Below are 19,929 nucleotides of genomic sequence, written 5' to 3'. Positions count from 1 at the left end.
ATTTCGTGCTACTATTCCGGCCATTTCCGGCCACTTTTTGGGGTAGGTCCAAGAACAAAAGTGGCTCCAAACAGGGTGTTATACTTAGGATAAGAGTCTTGAGCCTAGTTGTTGAGTTTTTCCGGCGAGACGTTATCGCTTTAGGCACCATGCCCTGCCAGCGCGTGTGGCGGCGCGTGGCCAGCAGGATGAGGACCACAGTTAGTCCTAGAATAATCTCCTAGTCCTCACGAGCGCGTAGGATTTCGCAGATCTTAATTCGGATAATGTTTGAACCTAGAACGGATCTTGCCTATTATGCGATTTCTGGGTTCGGTGACGTTTGAACCATTGGATCGCAGTCTTTTTCAAGTATGTTGATCTAGGTATTTCTAGGATCGCAGTGTCGACGGATCGTAAACGAGTCGGATACTCCAGAAATGTCAGTCCTAGAGTATGTTTTACGGATAATTAAACCATTACAAAATAACGAACCATTGCAGTCAAGAACAGAGGAAAGAACTACGTGTGGCTTGATCCTCAATAAGGGTACGTAGGCAGCCTACATTGTCGGCGCAGCCACGAGTTAGGCCCCTAGAGTTTGTGTTATCTTTTTCATGGCATTTTGATTTTTTACGACCACGGTTGCAGTGTCGCTTTTAAGCAGTTTTGACCCGCATTCCAAAGTGGAAATTGGGTCAGGTCCTTTCATATATACTATTGTTAATTTAGTTGGATCTTTCCCCTTATATTTTTCACGTGCTTCTTTTTTAAAACTATTTTAAAAAAAATCTTATAATAAAATGAGAATAAAATTTCAAATATATTCACATAACTGAGACTCGAACGTAAGCCCTGTACCAAGGGATATGCACTAAAAACCAACTCCACTAAATCAATTTTTGTGTCAATTTGTTGTACGTTGGAGTATATATACAGTTGTTATAATATTAATATAAATTATATAAAATAAAAAAATTTAGGTGGTCCTAAAAAATCAGGGCCCTGTGGCATTGGCGCCATTTGCACTATTCTAGGGCCGTCCCTTCCTACTAGTTGGGTTAATCCTAACTATCTCATATATGGGAAGATAGTAAGGAGCTCAAGAGAGACCTATGTGCACCATGTTTAAACATGACTTACAAACTGCTCGGGTTACGTGACTTAGTATGACTATTGTGTGAATCTAGATGGTTGTTCTCATTGTTTGAACCTGATTGGAGCTCTTCATTTATGTAGATGGACACTTATCTAAATTGTAATCCAATGTTAAAACAAACTATGGATTTATGCATGGTTTATTCATTCTAATCAACATTTTATTTTCAAACTTTTCATTAATGGGCATTACATACCACTTATATTTCATCATATGTATATCTTATTATTAGTAAATTTTGAGTTTTATTTGTTTAATACATTCATTGATAATGTACATAATATTTATGAAAGTTTTATACCCAAATTATGTGTTTCAATGCCTATATCTGTCTTTTTTTTTTCCCGATACCTAAAAAGATAACGATATATCCCTTAAAATATCCATAAATTGGAGACCCGGTATTATTTTCATGACTGATATTTTAATACTTGGCCTTACCTCTGTGAGGTGAAGAAATTGGATTCATCACTATCCATGTTAAGGGTAATGATTAAAATACAAGTCTCAAGTAAATAGCTTAGATTTACAGTATGGCTCTCAATTGCAATGTTAAACCCTACATTAGTTATATTCATTTTATTTTTTACAAATTTATAAATAAACCCAATTCTAGACATGTATTTATAAAAAAACCCAAGCACTATTTAAACATAGAAACACACCCAAAATCAACCCCAAAGTCAACTTTTTGGGTGTGTTTATAAATGGGTTTTGAGTGTGTGTAATGATGGGTTTTGGGTGTGTTTATATGTTTAAATAGTGCTTGGGTTTTTTTATAATTTCAACCCCCATTTTGGGTGTTTTAGTGGAACTCCCTTTATTTTTTTGTTCTAAATATAATATAGATAGTCTTTTCTATGGGTATCTATACATTATTATATAATATTTTAATTTCTTTTAGTCAAATATAATATTTTAATGAGTATATGTAACAATTAAAAAAGATAACCAGTTTTTTTTTTTTTTTTGGCCAAGAAAAATGGAGAACCAATTAATAAGTCACTTATTTTGAGCGATAGGATTATTAGTGATACTAATGGATGGTATGTTGATATTTTAAATTGTATACTTATTAGGCTTTAGGGTCTAAGTTATGAAGTGTAATAGCAATTTCTTATATTTATTTGACTTTAGGATGTAAGTTACAAATTCAATTGCGATATAACTAATGTGTAATTGAACGTAATTTGTGTCGTTAGCATTTGTATTGACAACTATGCAATTTCCAAATAGTGGAAGGAATTTCAAAGAGACTACGCCTTTGTCGATGTTTCAGTTGTTAATGCATGTCCTAGAATTGTTGTCCAATTGCACATCCATTGTAAATAATTACATATAAAATTTCAAGACATACTGTGAACTCAAATGTAATTACTCATAATAATTGGATAATCGTAAAAAGACTATGCAATTGCACATACCATAACGCAAAAACGGAATGACTCTGTATAGATTAATGACCCTGAATGTAGCAAATTGCCCATCCACTAAAAATAGCTAACCCATCCCCTCATTCCCTTCCCGAGAAACCTCTCCCCATCCCCATTCCCTCAGCTCCCTCCCTCTCTCTCTCTCTCTCTCTCTCTCTCTCTCTCTCTCTCTCTCTTCGTCTAAAAGAAACACAAACATAAAAAATAAATCAAACCAAGACATCAAGAATCAAACATAGCTCCATCAAACCCAAACATGAAAAATCAATTAAACCCAAAAATCAATCAAACCCATCCCAGCTTCTCCATTTTTCTCATATTTCGCAGGAGATGGAAGTTTTCATCAGCTCATGACTGCAACTTTGTGTGCATCTGCTCCATTTGGATTTAGTAGAAGGGCAGCAACTAGAGATTGAGTACAAGCCATAATAAATAATAGTTGAAGTTTAATGAATCAAAGGTGAATCAGATTTGGGGAAATAGAAGAAATCAAATAAATTTGGGATTTCTAAGAAGAGGGTTCTCAAGATTCAAGCATGTGAATAAGAGAAATCAGTCATGATACTATGTTAGAATTGAGGCAAACAGAAAGAAAATGAACTAGAGAGAAGAAGGGTAGGTGAGGTATTAGGAAGAAGGGGAAGGAGTGTCTGAAGGAGGCGCGTCAATTTTTCCCCTTGCTTTTAACCTGTTAACCAACACAACCGTTTTCCCTTGTTTTAAAACACCCCCATGTGAGTGGCTGTACCGGTACAGCTGATGCACCACAGAAGGACTCGTAAAACAATTGAGTGATGGGGGCCATTGCATTATTCCCCTTTGGATTTATGCATGCAGGAGGAGCTAGTAGGCTTCGTATTTATGGGTAGAATGGACATTATTGGACAACCTTAGCTATGGATATATAGGAAAACGTCCAAAATCCATAATAAAGCTGGGGACGTACGTGGTGGTGCATGCATGTTGGCAGTTGATGTTGATATTTTATTCCCACCCAAAACATTACAAACGAATCAAAAAATAACTCAAAACCAGTGCACACTCACGTCACGTGCTTCTGCAAACACAAACTAGTAAGCTATTCAAAGAGGACATAGCCACAGAGGGGGAGCAGATCGATGCAAATTATTAAGTTCTTCTTTAAGCTCAAATACTCAGCACCAACATGACTTAATAATTAAGATTACCACAGTATATCGATCTGATACACTATCAGATAAACAAAAAAACAAAACAACAAATTACAGATATTGATCCCTCAAGAAGTAGTTTTCACTTCCAAGCTTTCACATGCTATAGCTGACGCATATTATGCTAATTAATTAAACCACAGTGACCACTAATTGGGATATTTAGGACTGTGCTGCGGTGATGATTAATGTCAACTATGCAGGGCACTGGAATCCAGAGGGTGGAGTTTTCCCACAGTCAATCAGAACCTGAAGAGCGATGGGGATGATGATGTTGATGTTGAGAAGCTTAGCCTTGATGGTGGTGCAAAGGCAAATTGCAGCATCCAAGTCCACCAGCCCTTGAAGCACTGGACAGCATGCATCCTTGGCACTGCTGCCAATTCCAATGTGAATGAGGCCACCCAACACATCCACACAAGCTCCCAACTTGAGAGTGTCAATGGGACACGTGTTCTTTGGTGGTGGTGCTGGGGTTGGCACTGGTGTTGGTGGTGGAGGGGGGCATGGTGTCTCAGTGGGTGGAGGAGGCTTAACTGGTACAACTGGGGTAGGTGTTGGTGTTGGTGGGCTTGGTGGAACAACAGGTGGTGATGGTGGTGGCTTAACTGGTACAACTGGGGTAGGTGTTGGTGTTGGTGGGCTTGGTGGTACAACAGGTGGTGGGTGGTGGCTTAACTGGTACAACTGGGGTAGGTGTTGGTGTTGGTGGGCTTGGTGGTACAACTGGGGGCTTGGGTATGGTGGGGTTGTACAACTGGGGTTTGGGTACATACGGTGGTGGGGTTGCACAACTGGGGTTTGGGTACATACGGTGGTGGGGGTTGCACAACTGGGGTTTGGGGATGAAGGGTGGGTGCACGATTGGGGGTTTAGGGATAAAGGGTGGGTGCACGATTGGGGGTTTAGGGATGAAGGGTGGATGCACGATTGGGGGCTTGGGGATGAAGGGTGGGTGCACGATTGGGGGCTTGGGGATGAAGGGTGGGTGCACAATTGGGGGTTTGGGGTGGGGTGGTGGTTTGACAATAGGAGGCTTGGGGATGAAGGGAGGTCTCACAATAGGTGGTTTGGGGACAGAAGGAGGTTTTGGTATATGGGGAGGATATACAATGGGGGTTTGGGGCCATGGGGTGGCTTGGGTACATGGGGTGGATGAGGATGAGGTGGCTTTGATGGTGGCTTGGGAACATAGGGAGGCTTTACATGAGGGGGATGGGGTGGTTTTGATGGTGGCTTGGGAACATAGGGAGGCTTTACATGAGGGGGATGGGGTGGTTTTGATGGTGGTTTGGGAACATAGGGAGGCTTTACATGAGGAGGAAGAGGTGGTTTTGATGGTGGTTTGGGAACAGAGGGAGGCTTTACATGAGGGGGATGAGGTGGGTGTTTAGGTGGTTTAGGGATGAAGGGTGGCTTTACATGAGGAGGCTGTTTGGGTGGCAAGTGTGGAGGGTATGTTGGTGGTGGACAGTAGGAGTTAGCAAGAGAAGTGAGCAAACTACCCAAATTCACAATGAGGACTAAGAGCAAAGCCAGGGTATAATTCCCCATGTTCAAAACTCCACAACCCTCAAAAGAGTTGGGTTGTTTAAGACCGGATATTGAAACCCAACACCATGCAAAAGCCTTCTTATAGAGATATGGTGAGACAAGTTGTGAGTGAGTATGTACAAAGAGAGAGAGAGAGAGAGAGAGAGAGAGAGAGCAAAAACACAATCCCGTACCTTTCTTTGTGGTACCAACTAAAGATAAATAAAACTATTAATCTCTGTGCATAATTAATTAATTTGTCAAATTGCCAACATGCATTGAATTTCGGTCTCTCCAAACTCCAAACTCCAAACTCCAACTGATCAGTATCAAATTCACCACAAACAAAAGCGAGGAATTGAGTCACTTCCTTCCTTTACATTCAGAACCAGGTAGGGCACTGCAATCACTGACTTAATCTGTAGCCAAAAGTATTCAGCTTTTAAGGAGAAAAGGATCAAGAAAACGCGGTTTTGTGATAGAGGCAAGTTTTAACATGTAGTGAGAGCCTAGCAAGTGACTATTCAACCCGTGATTGGGGTTTTGATGCCAAGCCACATGTGAGGCTTTCATTAACAACATTTTCTTGCATTAAAAAATTCTAAGGGGACAAAAGAAGCCTTAGACTTTTTCTGCTTAAAGCATGTGGTTTTTCCTTTTTTCATTTTTTTTGGGTTTTCTCCCGAATAGACTAGTCCATTAATGCTGCAATTTTTTAGTACAAGAACCATTCCTATATGAATAGACCCTGCAATTGTATTTGAGTGTCGGCTATCTCAATTTTTTCATTTTTTATACAAGCGATACTTTATTTTAATTTAATCTACATTATAAAAAAAAGGATTTAATCTCGGGTGAAAAGCATATTCAGCCAACTTAATTAAGCTCATATGTGCAATTATTTTTTACAATTAAACTACACGATTTGATGTAGGAATTTTCCTTATACAATTTAACTTGCTTGCTTTGCCGCATGCAATTTCATTTCAAAAAAGTATATGCATGGTCTAGCCATCATGTCTTTCAAATCAACAGCTCATCATAGGGCATCTTTTTAAAATGAGGGTAATGCTGGCTTCACATGCGGCTACAAAATAATTTCAAGAAATTATTAATCGTACCTAGCATTGTCAGCAAGACATTAGGGCTATAATTATGTGAAAAGTGATGTTCGCTGAATCAATTATGAGTAATGCTAGGCTTAACATATTTTTCATACTATAATTATATCATCTCTTTAATAGAGGTGAAACCCACCAATACAATGGACCCACCTATATTAGAAGGTGGTATAATTGTGGTATGAAAAATGTGGTAAATTTAGCATTTTTGATCAATTATAGGGGAATGCTAATGAAAAATTGTGAGAAAATTAAAAAAAAAACACAAATGAATCCAAAGAAACATAGCCGATATTACATCATCAATTAGTTCCTCTTTGACTCATCACTTCCTCCCCAAATTTATTTCCCCCAAACAACAGTCCAATTTCAAACATTTACAAACAACCAACGACCCACCGTCACTGGGCACATCCTTAGCAACAAAATTTGACCAGTTCACTAGTCACCAAGAATATGGTGGTGAAGCATAGACAGAGGCGAAGATAGATGTGATAGATGAGGAAGATAAGGATCCAAGAAGAGGAGATATATATGAGGGAGATGGAGCAGATCTCAAATCTAGAGGAGAGAGAGGTGGGAAAGGGAGTTTGATTGTAAAAAGAGATAGGGGAGGAGAGAGAGAGAGAGAGTCTGATCGTGAAATGTGAGAGAAAGAGAGAGGGAGGCTGTGCAAAAAAATATATATATATATATATATTTCATAATAAGAGTAAACTTGTAAAGTAAAAGTCAACTTGTATGATATATTATTGATATTGTTTTGAGTATAAAAAGAGAGATACGTGTCAAGAGATAAATGAAGAAGGTTCAAAAGAAAATGTCAGAGAGAAGGTTGTTATCATTCCTCTCAATAAATATAGGGAGGACTTACTGCAAAACAACTCTGTGTGGAACCCATCTACTTGTTCTTTGCCTTATTTAGGTCAGAAGTCCATGTACTTGTGCACTCCACGCCATTGAAGTGTAGTCTATCTAAAACGGTAAGGGTGCCCTAGTTTAGGCGTAACAAGTACTATGTGCCGGGTTTTGGGTTTTTCTTTGTAGACAAAAACATAGAAGTATCTAAATAATAATATTTCATATCTACATTGTTCTGACTATTGAAAAATTGGACAAAGGGGTAATGATTATGCCAAAATGAATTTCAACATCACTTTCGACCGACAAAATTTCATTTGCTTATATCGAAGCTCGTATTGAAATTTATTAATTTTAACAAAATTAAAATATGTCATTTGTCACGTTATTTGGTGAATAAGATTTAAAAATAAATAAATAAAAATCTTCCGGCGCCTCTACATTATTAAGGCATCAAATAGTGCAAATCATGACATCTTATTTCAATGTTCATTAACAGACCTTCTTACAATCAAATCAAGGCATCGGATGCAAGTAGGGTGGTAGATTTTTTCACCTTCTCAACCCAATAATATGAGTTAAAACAATTATATGTGGAACACAATAACACCGGTTTTAATCATTCTATCTAAAAGGGTATATGCGACAGCTGGCCAAGAGGTATATTCCATGTACACGAAGTGTTACTTTCAACTACATGCCAATATTTCTACAGCGAAAATTCCAAATTCCAAATAAACATGCAAAAGGGAAATGAAATGTGATGTACCAGCTGTAGTGTCTGTTTGGATAGAAAGAAAAGAAAATTCATTTATGAGAGACCAGAAATTGAGTTTGTCGTCCTTATTTTCGAAGTGTCGCAATCAAGTTTTTTTGATCTTTTGATGAGTCATCCATTGTAGAAGAAATGGCATCCATCAAAACCTGCCACCATTAAAATCCATGCAAATCCATTTCTTAGAATGATATGAAGTCACTTGTGCAAAGCGACATTTAAATTTAAAGGGAGATAAAGCTGATGTAACATATGTAGGGTCAGGCTAAGACTACTTTGTCTCCAAATCTTTAACCAAATCTAATTTAACACTAATTATTATTGCTCACTACATCAAGTAAGAAAGATAAATAGTATTTTTCGGTGTGAATGCATAAACAAATCTGTGGGCTCTTATTATTTCGGTGGGAGCTTACAGCTTACCATATTAATCTCACTTCATATAAGAATTATTTCCAATCTGAGGTCTAATTTTTTTTTTAAAAAAAATGAATATGAATTTGTAGGTCCAAATCAAAATGCAACTTGCTGACAAACCTCCTCATAATTTAGATTAGATCAAAGTAAAACATTGATTTCCGCACTCCATTTTTCTCCACTTACTTACACTTTCTTTTACTTTTTAATATTTTTTAATCAATTTTTTTTCTTTTTCTTTTTCTTATTCTACCCTTACCTTACATTGATTTCTTTTTACTTCACTTTTATATTAGTTTTTTTTCTTTACACTTAATTTTCGAACTTCTATTTTTAGTTTTTTTTTCCTTTAATCGAGTAAAAAATTAAGTATTTTTTTTTCCTTTAATACTAAAAATGGAGTGTAAGTTGGAAAGAAAAAGAAATAATATAAAGTGAAGTAAAAAAGAAAATAATGTAGAGTAAGGATAGAATAAGAAAAAGAAAGAACAAAATTGATTAAAAAATATTAAAAAACAAAAAATAGTGTAAATGGAGAAAAAATGAGTGGGGAAATCAGATCCCTATATAAAAGCAATATGCAGCTGTATGCAGAAGATTTGGTTGAATTATTGCTCAATATAAAATAATAGGTAAAGTACCTTGATTATCTTTTTCCCAACAAGCCTGTTCCCCCTATATGTGTCCATTGTTTATATCATAATCAATCAATTAATTGATTAACATCACCAAATTCTTGATACCTTCAGCAAAGACACGTTATTTTCTTCCGAACATTTTAGTTTGTCGTTTGAAGAAAAAGAAGAAGAAAAAGAAAAACATTTAGTTTGTCAGATCATATCTATATAGCATGCGTGTTGTGTATCCAATGCTGCAGTTGTCAAGCCCAATTAATTTCTTATATCATTTTATTTCTTCGAAGTCGAAACTATGTATTATAATTATATGACGAGGATTTGTATTAAAAACTATATAAGAATGGGCAAAATTTGGACCTACTTGGATCAACTGTAACAATCATGGCAGTCCCCCAAAATCACAAGTGCCACCAGCAGCCCTGGTGCTCTGCCAGTAGCTGTTGAAGGCGTACGAAGCATGGGACAACAATGTGTCTGGTTTATAGCAGGACCCATTGGGCTGGATTGACTTGCAGTCTGCACCAGACCCACAAGCGTAGTCCAGGGCCTCTTGGACTATTGGGCCAGGCACTGCGGGCTTGGCCACACACCACACCGCCCCAGACTGTGGTGGCTTTTTCTGTGGAGGGCTTGTGGGCCCTGATGGTGGAGGGTAAGCTACAGGTGGGGCCAAGGCTGGTGGGCCTGGGACAGGCTTGGGTGGGGATGGAGGATTTTTGGGTGGGCTTGGAATTGTGGTGGGTGGGCCAGGTGGGTGAGGGGTGGGCTCATTTGCAGGTGGTGGTTTTGGGATGGGTGAGCAAGTGGGTGCAGATGATGTAGGGGAAGAGGAAGATGAAGGAGTATTTGGTTGAGGTGGGTTTTGGGAAAATGGTGGATTTGCACAGTATGGAGAAAGAGGGACATTTCCAGGCAAGGGAAGTGGTGCCAGTGAATCAAAGGGTGGGAAAGAGAAGGGAGGGCTTACCTCTAGTGGCTTAACATTTGAGGAAGGCAATGGTAAGTCTAACTCCAAGTGATTTATTGCTTTCAGCTTCTTCTCTAATTCTGTGTCTTGGGATTTTAAGAATTGTGCAAAAATTCTTGCATCTGCTCTAAAACAAAGTCACAGAATAAGTTGTTAAAATTGTTCCAGTTGTGTGTCTTTGGAAACCCAAATAAATAAATAAATTCTTGCTTACCACATAAAATGGAGAATGTTGTGAATGAAATGGAGATGATGGCCAATCTCATGTAAGACAATGTGGGCTGCATCTCTTGAAAAGCCAATGTGATCAAAGGCAAAATACCCAGAAGAAGCTGACTGAAAATTTTGTGCTTATTTAATTCATCCCTCAAGCAAACACTTGGGATAAGTATATATAGGCAGCTGCTTAGGCAGGCCAGAGATGTATGGGAGTGGTAACAAAAGGCGGTGGCCATAAAGGAAAATTATGAACATAGAGAGACTAAAGGAGATTCCTGTGTCACAACTTTGTAGCCTAAGACTCAAAAATAGTGTAAGATATACAACATGCAGAGGATAAAGGTGAGGGAGAGAGACTGGAGAGTGTTGGTTTTGGAGAGGTGTACAAGAAACTTTTCTCCCTTTTGCATCTTCCTTTGAATATATTCTTGCTTGGCAGTGGAGAAATATGAACAGTGGAGTTTTCTGCACTTTTATTTGCTTGCTTTCCACTCAAAGTGAAACGAACTTCCATTCTCTCTCTCTCTCTCTCTCTCTCTCTCTCTCTCTCTCAGAGGTTCAACATTTCTCAGGAAGCTATTAACTTGTTATTAAATGGTTCCTTGGGATTAATATTCCAAAATAGTTTAACATCCTTTCCTGCCTTAGCAATCATATTTCACACACTAATGCATGTTTTTCAGCTTGATGTGGTATTAGTTGAACTTCAATATTACAGAACTCTTGGTTCATGCTCATCACTGAACCTGAAACCTAGGAGTTTTTGTTTGGGAATGTAACCAGGAAGATCAAAATATACCAAACTTGGGAACAAGAGAGCTGCATAAAACTTTTGCTCATCATCAAAGCTAAATGTGTCATCGTAGTTTGAGCATACTTCCTACTCTCTATATCATTGCAGACACATAACACTTTCAGTTTTAACTAAGAACAACTAAAAAGCCCACATGAACTCCTTTGCTAGAATTTGCTGAAAAAGAAATTTAATCTTCATTAAGCAGGCTTACATAGGTAAATAAATTGTGTAGCTCTTATTCTTGTTATTAACTGTTAAATTAAAATCTCCATGTCATCCTGTTTTTTTTTAAAACAGTTTGGCAACACCACTTTGCCATCCATAAACTATAACTATTCTTCTCCCTAAGGGAATTTTACTAGGAAATTACCCATCTGGTATGTAAATCATGTTTCAGAGTTCACATTTAAACACAACCTTTAAACTTGGACAATAAATTATAGGACCGTTGCAAACGACCCGACGCCATCTATAACAAGTGTGGCCTGGACTGTTCTTGAATTTAGAAAGCAAATTTAAAAAGCTCCATTACTTAGCATGTAAGTTATGTTTCAGAGTTCAATTGGAAAAAATTATGCTATCGTTGGCAACGGTCCCTTGCGATCTATAACAATCCAGGCTTGAACTTTTGTTGAATTTAGGAAGCAATTTAATTAGCTTCACTGCTCAAAATGCAAATTATGTTTTTAAATTTCAAATTCAAACATTAGGAAGCAATTGAATAAATTATCTGGCCGTTGCAACGGTCCCCTGCCATATACGATATCTACTACCATTTTTATAATCTATGACTTGAAAAGGCATAACAGGGCAATTAAGCTAACTCTAGTATAAATCTGCTCAATTGTTCAAGTTATCCATCATTGTGTGTTTGCTAAACCACAGCCTTATTCAGGACAATAAGAAATATGGCCGCAGACCCTTCCCAAAGGATGCTAATCACTCATAAGGGACCACGTGTCCGCTACATTGCTTGGACTCCAACCCTTGAATGATTTCTGGAAGCTCAGCTTCACAGGTCATTACAAGCACGAATCAAAGACTGCTTCAGTCGGCTGCATTTATGAGAGATCACAATGCTGTATTTAAAGCTGCCTTTGCGCAACATGTAGAAATGGTCAGCAGCTTTACAAGGGCTCAGTCGACTGCATTCAGCCGGGCCCTTGAATTTGCTAAACGTGAAGGTGTCGATTACCTTGAAATCGAAGGAAATCATCCGTTTGTGTTTCGGATGATGTGGGGCGACGTCACCAGAACTAGCTCTATGATCAGGGGCTTGTTAATAAACGCAGATGTGATTTAAGACAGCTTAGGAATGTGAGGCTCCGACATGTCAACATGTATGGTAATTTGGCTGCGAACTTGCTTGCGAGAATTTCTTTGCAGCCTCAACAAGAGAGGTCATGGTTTGGTGACCCTTCGGAAGAAATAAGTGGAATTCTAGTGAGGGATGTGATCGGTCGTTGGATCCCTTTCTCGGACCTATGAGTGAGTCATCATTTGGATGACACAGAAGGACTTCGTAGATTTCTTTCTTCAAGGAAAAATCTGTTAAGTTGCTTTTCTTTTTGGTTAAGTAGCAGTTTGCACTTATTTTATTTTCAGAAATGAAATATTTTGGATTAGTGATTATTGTGAAGCCTTTGATTTGTCTAATCTCTTCCTTAAAGAATTAAGATGTGTGGACATGTAACTACTAAGAACAAAAGTCATCTGCTTAATCTCACATTTAATTTTCCTTTTCTTCCTTCGTAATTTAATTGTATTCCCTGACCTTTCCGGTACTGACCACGACCCCTATCTATCAAAACCAAGTTCAAAATAAGGGAGAATTTTTAAGGAGATATATTGATGACCTTTGGTGGAATTTTTTCTTAGTAGAACTTTTTTGTGGTTTTACTCAATAACCAAGTTACTCTTTTTACTCGATTTGGATTTTTGCTATTTTGTCTAGAACCAATTACATTTGATGGTGGAACCAATTACCAAATAGTTTTTAGTCTAGTGGTACTTCTCTTCTCAACATGTTACATTGATTCCGAACTCAATTTAATCACTTGTACAAATTACCTTGGTGCTAACATGCCCGTGTGCCTTCAAATGTTGAGGTCCAATAGAAATTGACCGTACCTTTTATCAATAACAAAGAGAAATGATTTCCTCACACCAATTTTATCCACTTATACTTCTTTTTTAGATTATAAAATGGAGTGTAAGTAGATAAAATTGGAGTGGGGAAATCACCACTCTTAACAAACCCACATGCCCAACTTGACCAACAAATAATATTTTAATAAAGTAACCTGCCTTTTAAGAATGTATCGTAGGATGAATTAATAAAGTACATGTGGTCGGGTTTGGGAATTGTTTGGGGAATCTAGAAAGTACAATTAAATGCATTTTCAAATAGCGAAATATTACATCACAGAGAGGTATTACATGATCTACCACTCTATTTATTATGTTGCTGCAGTGCAGGTTTACAACTTATTGTTCAACAGAAAACACAAAATAACTTAACTTGAACTAAGTCCATAATATAAAAAAGATAAAAGAGGCCATGGACTGGAAACTCTGGATCCAGATGATGGAGGGATCAAGGGGTGTATGGCGTTGGAATAAGATACAGAGGAGCTTTCTTATGGACTGTGAGCCCGAACACTTCGGTCATGTTCAATGTGTCAGCCAATTTAGTACCACCACTAGGCAACTTCCAATCGAACCAAAACAGTAGGTTGGCAAGCACATATTCAGTTGAAGCAATTGCAAAGGCGAGTCCTGGGCACACCCTTCTTCCACCACCAAACGGGAGGAGTTCGAACTCTTGACCTACCAAACCGATGGAGTTCTCCTCAAACCTCTCTGGCATAAACTCTTCTGGCTTGTCCCAGACTCTGGGGTCTGTTTGTATTGCGAATGCATTCACAAACACCTGTGTTTTCGTAGGGATGTCGTAACCTCCCAATTTTACATCTGCAGTTGTTTCACGAGGAAGTAAAAGAGGACCTGGAGGATGAAGCCTTAGATTTTCTGTGATTACACATGACAAGTACTTCATTTCCTTGATGTCACTCTCGTCTACATATCCCCTTTTCCCCGCCACTCTTCTTACTTCTTCTTGGACTTTCTTCATCACCCATGGATTTTGCGAAAGCTCAGACATTAACCATAGCATTGATGTCCAACTAGTATCACTTCCCCCAACAAACATGTCCTAAATCATGAAATTAACAAGCCAAATCAATCTTCATCCATTTATATTTTTATTAGAAAATTAGACTTAAAACCAAAAGTATTAGGGTTTATCAATGTGCGCGTGTGTGCGGGTATGCTCGTGCCTGTTCAAGATAAAGTAAGTGAATGAGTATAATGTGAGTATAGTAAGCTAGGGAGGGGGGGATATAGACCTGCATAAGTCCTTTGACATTGAACTCAAAATCGAGCGAGCCATCCTTTTCAAGGTCGAGGAGTAAATCCACAATATCCTTCTTACGAGGCTTACCATCTTTCTGCGCTGCTTTATGTTCATCAAGCAACTTATCATAAAATCCATCCAATTCACGTCGAATTGATTTCAAACGTGCAATGTAGCCTCTGGCATGGTCAACCCATTTCAAAGAAGGGTAGAAATCTCCAAAGCTGAAAGTCATCATTTGAACCATCAACTCCTTTATGACCTTTTCAAACCAATTGTCTTCTTTGTCCTCAAACTTCTGTCCAAGGACGCACCTACAGATGAAGTTGTTGGAGGTTGACACCAGCAGCGGCCCCAGATTGATGGGAGCGCCTTTTGTGCTGGCGGAGGCTTTGTGAATCTTGCTGACCAGCTCTGCACATTCTTCCACCCTTGCGTACTGAAACTGCTGCACTCTTTTCACGCTCAGAAGCTCAAGAACAACAACTTTTCGAGCTTTTCTCCAGTACTCCCCATAAGGAGCAAACGCAACGTTATAGCCGTCGAAGAACAATATAGTTGCAGCTGTAGTTTGAGGCCGGCCAGAGAAACCAATGTCTTGGTTCTTCATCATGTCCTTGGCCAGTTCTGCAGATGAAACTACCAGCGTTGGAAGTTTGCCAAAGTGCATGAGCATTATATCGCCATACTTCTTCGACAGATCACAAAGAGAGCGGTGTGGGAATTTGCCCAGCTGGTGAAGGTTCCCAATCAGAGGCAGTGTTGGTGGGGAAGGTGGCAGTTTGTAGTTTTTCCCACTTGAAGATGATCTTGTAAGTGATATCAAAATGTATGCAGAAAGCAAGAGAAGAGGAAGCAGGAAAATATTGCTCTGAAGCTGTTGCCACATTTCATTGAAAAGTGATAATGCAGCCATTGTTCTACTTTTTGCCTTTTGCTTTTGGCTGCTCACATTAAATTAATATATGTGCCTTTCTTCTTCTTCTTTATATAGAGAAGCTAGCATTGCAACTTGCATGCGCCTACAAGTTAGTTGTGATCAATTTGTGATGTCCATGCCCCCCAATTATTTAATGGGGTGTTCCGATATAGGTTCAATTTTGAGTTTGCACTATGAATGCAATTCACCTCTTTTTTGACGTAGAATTGGGTACAACGATTTAACAGGCCAGCCAAGTATGCAAAGCCTTGGCCATTATTTTTAAAACATTTACACATATTGCCATTGTATGGTCAATCCTCTAAATTTTATTAATGACTGTAATCAATAAATTAATATCACATTTCTACAATTAATCTCAATTTATCAAACGCTTTCAATCTTTCAATACCTTATGATGAGGTATATATGTATTTGGGTGGTTCGATTTACCTGCTTTGCAAGTTTGTGTGTACCTCCTTCATAGGTAATTTCTTATCATATATCTCCTTCATAGGTAATTAATATATACCTCCTCCATAGATAAATAGCATTCGTATGTATACCTCCTCCATAGGTAATTTACCTATCCATACCTAATTAACATTCATGTATATTCCTAGTCCATAGATAATTATGCCTCCTCCGTAGGACTATAAGAAGAAAAAGAAGGAAGAAGAAAGATTATAGGAAATTTATTTATTTATTTATTGTATCAGGGCATGTTTATGGGATTTTCAAAATTAAAATGGATAAAGAAGAAAATATTTTATAAATTCAAATCATAATTAACTAAAAGGTCAAATATAGTAACTATTGGCCTAAAATTAATTTCTTACCCGTTTATGAATTGCAATCAGAATCAATAGTTGTATTAATTAGCTAATTATTATGATATAAATCAGTCTTACCGATTTAAATCATAAGGGCATAATTGGAACATGAAAATAAATGTAAAAAGAAAAATATATATATGACTACATCATAAAATTCGAAAAGGAATGTAATGTAATCCTATGTGGCATTAGAAGAGGACTTGGATTACTAACAATACATATGTGGATTGCACCCAAATTCTATTGGAGAAATTATAGAATGATATGGTAGTACCACGTCAGTGTATAGTACTCCAATTCAAATACAGCCACATGTCCATTTTAGGAAAGAAATTAATTATCGTTTCACAATTGGACTTTTTGGTTAAATTCTTAACTTTTGAAATAAAATTAGAAAAAAAAAAAAAAAGAATTTCCTAACAGCCAACTATCTCCTAACCCAACACCAACCCTAATCCCAACTACCTGCTATGATGGCCACCCCTTTCCTTCCACTATCTTCATCCCCGACTAATTGTAAACGCCCGCGCGGGGGGGGGATGGGTTTAGAGGAAGGAGGATTAAACTGGTATTGATGATGATGAAATGGAGTAGTCTTGATAATTAAAAATTGGTTCGTTCTTGAGGGTCTAGATCTGGGTCTGAAAGTATTCCAAGGTGGCAGTGGGTTGAAGCTGGTGGTGGAATTAACATTGTGTAGAGTGTCATGGGAGAATTAAAATATATATATATAGGGGAATTAAGGAAGATGATGATATTATTGGGTTTGGATGTTGATGGTCTTCATGAAGAGCGGCGATGGCAATGGTGAATAGAAAGAGAGAAGGGAAGAAGAGGAAGAGAGAAGGGTGGCTGCCATAGTCGTTTTTCTTCGTTTAAGTTTTCTTTTTTCTAATTTTGTTTAAAAACTTAAGAATTAATAAAGTAAAAAGTCTAGCTGTAAAATAATAATGAATTTCTTTTATAAAATGGACGCATAGCCATATTTGAGTGGGAGTACTATACGCTAACGTAGTAGTACCGTATTATTCTATAATTTCTCTATCATAAAAATTGGACTTATATCAAATTATTTATTATTTAACTCTGTACAATATTGAGAGAACTTGTTAGGTTCATAACTTCATGGCCCTCCTGAAATGAATGTTGGGAAATTACATAATGCATTAATTCATAAGCCGTTTTTACCAAAATAATGTGTCTTCCAATTTTAGGTTTTAGCCTAGTTTCTTGTATATTTTTGTCTTTTTTATTTTTATTTAGTTACGTGCTTTAATTTTTTTATTTTTTTATTTATACAAACGATATTGAGGGAGGGTTTTCTCACACACATATTGTAATATGTCATGAATTCGAACTTGAGACAATTGATCTGCAAGTCAATGTCATTTTCCACTGGGTTATATCTCCCTAAACCCTAAACCTTATAATAATAATACTAAATTTGCCAGCTCCTATTTATCATTCATATCTTGATTGCACAAATTGGGACTTTTTTATTATACGAAAAAAGATAATTTTTTGTTTTAAAAGTCTTGCTATTTTTTCTCGTACCTTTCTTTGTGGTACCAACTAAAGAAATATAAAACTATTAATCTCTGTGCATAATTAATTAATTTGTCAAATTGTCAAGATACACATTGAATTGAGGTCTCTCCAAACTCCAAACTCCAACTTGATCAGTGTCAAATTCACCACAAACAAAAGGGAGGAATTGAGTCACTTCCTTCCTTTACATTCAGACCCAAGTAGGGCACTGCAATCACTGACTTAATCTGTAGACAAAAGTATTCAACTTTTAAGGAGAAAAGTATCAAGAAAACGCGATTTTGTGATAGAGGCAAGTTTTAACATGTAGTGAGATGCCAAACCACATGTGAGGCTTTCACTAACAACATTTTCTTGCATTAAAAGAATCTCTATGGGGACAAAAGAGGCCTTAAGACTTTTTCTACTTAAAGCATATGGTTTTTCTATATGAATAGACTAAGAACCATTCCTATATGAATAGACTCGTGCAATTGTATTTGAGTGTCATCTATCTTAATTTATTATCTTTTTATATAAGTGATATTTTACTTTAATTTAATCTATACTATAAGAAGAGAGATTTGAACTTGGATGCAGAATGAGGAGCATATTCATTTTAATCAACTTAACAAAACCCATATTTGCCATTATTTTTTACAATTAAACTACTCAATTTGATGTAGGAATTTTCCTTATACAATTAAATTGCTTGCTTTGCTGCATGCGATTTCATTTCAAAAAAGTATATGCATGGAGCCATCATGTCTTTCAAATCAACTGCTCATCATGGGGCATCTTTTCAAGAAATTATTAATCGTACCTAGCATTGTTAGCAAGACGTTAACTTAGGGCGGTAATTATGTGAAAAGTGATGTTTGCCAAATCAATTATATAGGGAGGACCTACTGCAAAACTACTTGTTCTTTGTTTTTTTTAGGTCTGACGTGCATCTACTTGTTCAGTCCACGCCATTGAAGTATAGTCTATCTAAAATGGGAAGGGTGCCCCAGGTTAGGCGCAAGTACTTTTTGTTTTTTTTTTTGGGTCGAAAGGCGTAAGTACCACGTGTGGGGTTTTTGGGTTTTTCTTTGTAGACAAAAACATTGAAGTATCTAAATCATAATTGTTCTGACTATTGAAAATTAGACAAATGGGAAATGATTCTTTTGCCAAAATTAATTTCAACATCACTTTCGACCGACAAAATTTCATTTGTTTATATCGAAGCTCGTATTCAAATTTATTAATTTTAACAAAATTAGAATATGTTATCTGTCACGTCATTTGGTGAATAAAATTTAAAAAAAAAACTCTTTCGGTGCATTTATAATATTAAGGCATCAAATAGTGCAAATCATGACATCATATTTCAATGTTCATTAACAGACCTTCATACAATCAAGGCATCGGATGCAAGTAGGGTGCTCCCTTTCTCAACCCAATAATATGAGTTAAAACATTATATGTGGAACACAATAACACTCCTTTTAATCATTCAAATCTAAAAGGGTATATGCGACAGCTGGCCAAGAGGTATATTCCATGTACACAAAATGATACTTTCAATTTCAACTACATGCCAATATTTCTACAGCGAAAATTCCAATTAAACATGCAAAAGGAAAATGAAATGCGATGTGATGTACTACCAGTAGTGTATGTTCGGTATAAGTCCAATTCTTATGACAGAATTTGGATGCAATCCACACATTTATTGTTAGTAATTCAAGTCCTTTCACTTTTGTGCCATGTAGGATTACTTAACTTTTTTTAAATTCTAAGGTTTATATTTTATTTTCTTAATTTTTTCTTTTATGTTGTGCTTCCAATTTTGCCCTTAAGATAGAAATCAGATAGCCTAAAAGACATCAAAATATCAAAAATCGCGTTAAACAATCTTCAGACGCCAAGAATAGAAAGAATCGCAAAAATCATATATTTCACAATCAATTATGGTCCTATCAAGCTTATTTTTGCAGATTTCATGCTTCTTAATTGTTGAGGGTTTTGGGTTTCATTTTAGAGTTGAATTTGCCTTTCGTCTTCTTCAATGTCTAGTTCCCTTTTTATACATATGACTTATGTAATGAGAAGTCTGCTATTTGTATTGTAGATTAATCTTAACTAAAAGCATCTAAAAA

At 36.9% G+C, this 19,929-nt stretch overlaps 3 protein-coding genes across 3 annotated transcripts; all 3 read right to left on the bottom strand.

The window, feature by feature from the left end:
• Positions 1-3,688: 3,688 nt before the first annotated feature.
• Positions 3,689-5,481, bottom strand: LOC103329073 (uncharacterized). The gene is given in 3 exon segments (XM_089049814.1): positions 3,689-4,387; positions 4,458-4,874; positions 4,877-5,481. Coding segments are annotated over 3 exon segments (1,287 nt in total). The 5' UTR covers positions 5,316-5,481; the 3' UTR covers positions 3,689-3,956.
• Positions 5,482-7,734: 2,253 nt separating this feature from the next.
• LOC103328979 (uncharacterized) lies at positions 7,735-10,524 on the bottom strand. The gene is given in 4 exon segments (XM_008231406.2): positions 7,735-8,200; positions 9,468-9,494; positions 9,497-10,195; positions 10,288-10,524. Coding segments are annotated over 4 exon segments (834 nt in total). The 5' UTR covers positions 10,361-10,524; the 3' UTR covers positions 7,735-8,165.
• A 2,928-nt stretch (positions 10,525-13,452) lies between these two features.
• On the bottom strand, positions 13,453-15,500 carry LOC103328980 (phenylacetaldehyde oxime monooxygenase CYP71AN24-like). The gene is made up of 2 exons (XM_008231408.2): positions 14,496-15,500; positions 13,453-14,302 (listed from the first exon to the last, which is right to left on the bottom strand). The coding sequence occupies exons 1-2, from the start codon at positions 15,417-15,419 to the stop codon at positions 13,685-13,687; spliced, it is 1,542 nt and encodes a 513-aa protein (XP_008229630.2). The 5' UTR covers positions 15,420-15,500; the 3' UTR covers positions 13,453-13,684.
• Between the last annotated feature and the right edge of the window lie 4,429 nt (positions 15,501-19,929).

Source organism: Prunus mume, linkage group LG4, assembly GCF_029339155.1.
Source record: "Prunus mume cultivar Tortuosa linkage group LG4, ASM2933915v1, whole genome shotgun sequence".
Lineage (NCBI taxonomy): Eukaryota > Viridiplantae > Streptophyta > Magnoliopsida > Rosales > Rosaceae > Prunus > Prunus mume.
The sequence above is the reverse complement of the archived record's forward strand: the minus strand, read 5'-3'. Positions and strand labels throughout refer to the sequence as shown.

What these genes read in the sequence shown, in the direction of transcription:
- LOC103328980 (XM_008231408.2), bottom strand. Translation starts at nt 15,419, where the DNA reads ATGGCTGCATTATCACTTTTCAATGAAATGTGGCAACAGCTTCAGAGC. An exon ending in ATGTCAAAGGACTTATGCAG is followed by an intron (nt 14,303 to 14,495) that starts GTCTATATCCCC and finishes TTCATGATTTAG; the next exon opens with GACATGTTTGTTGGGGGAAG.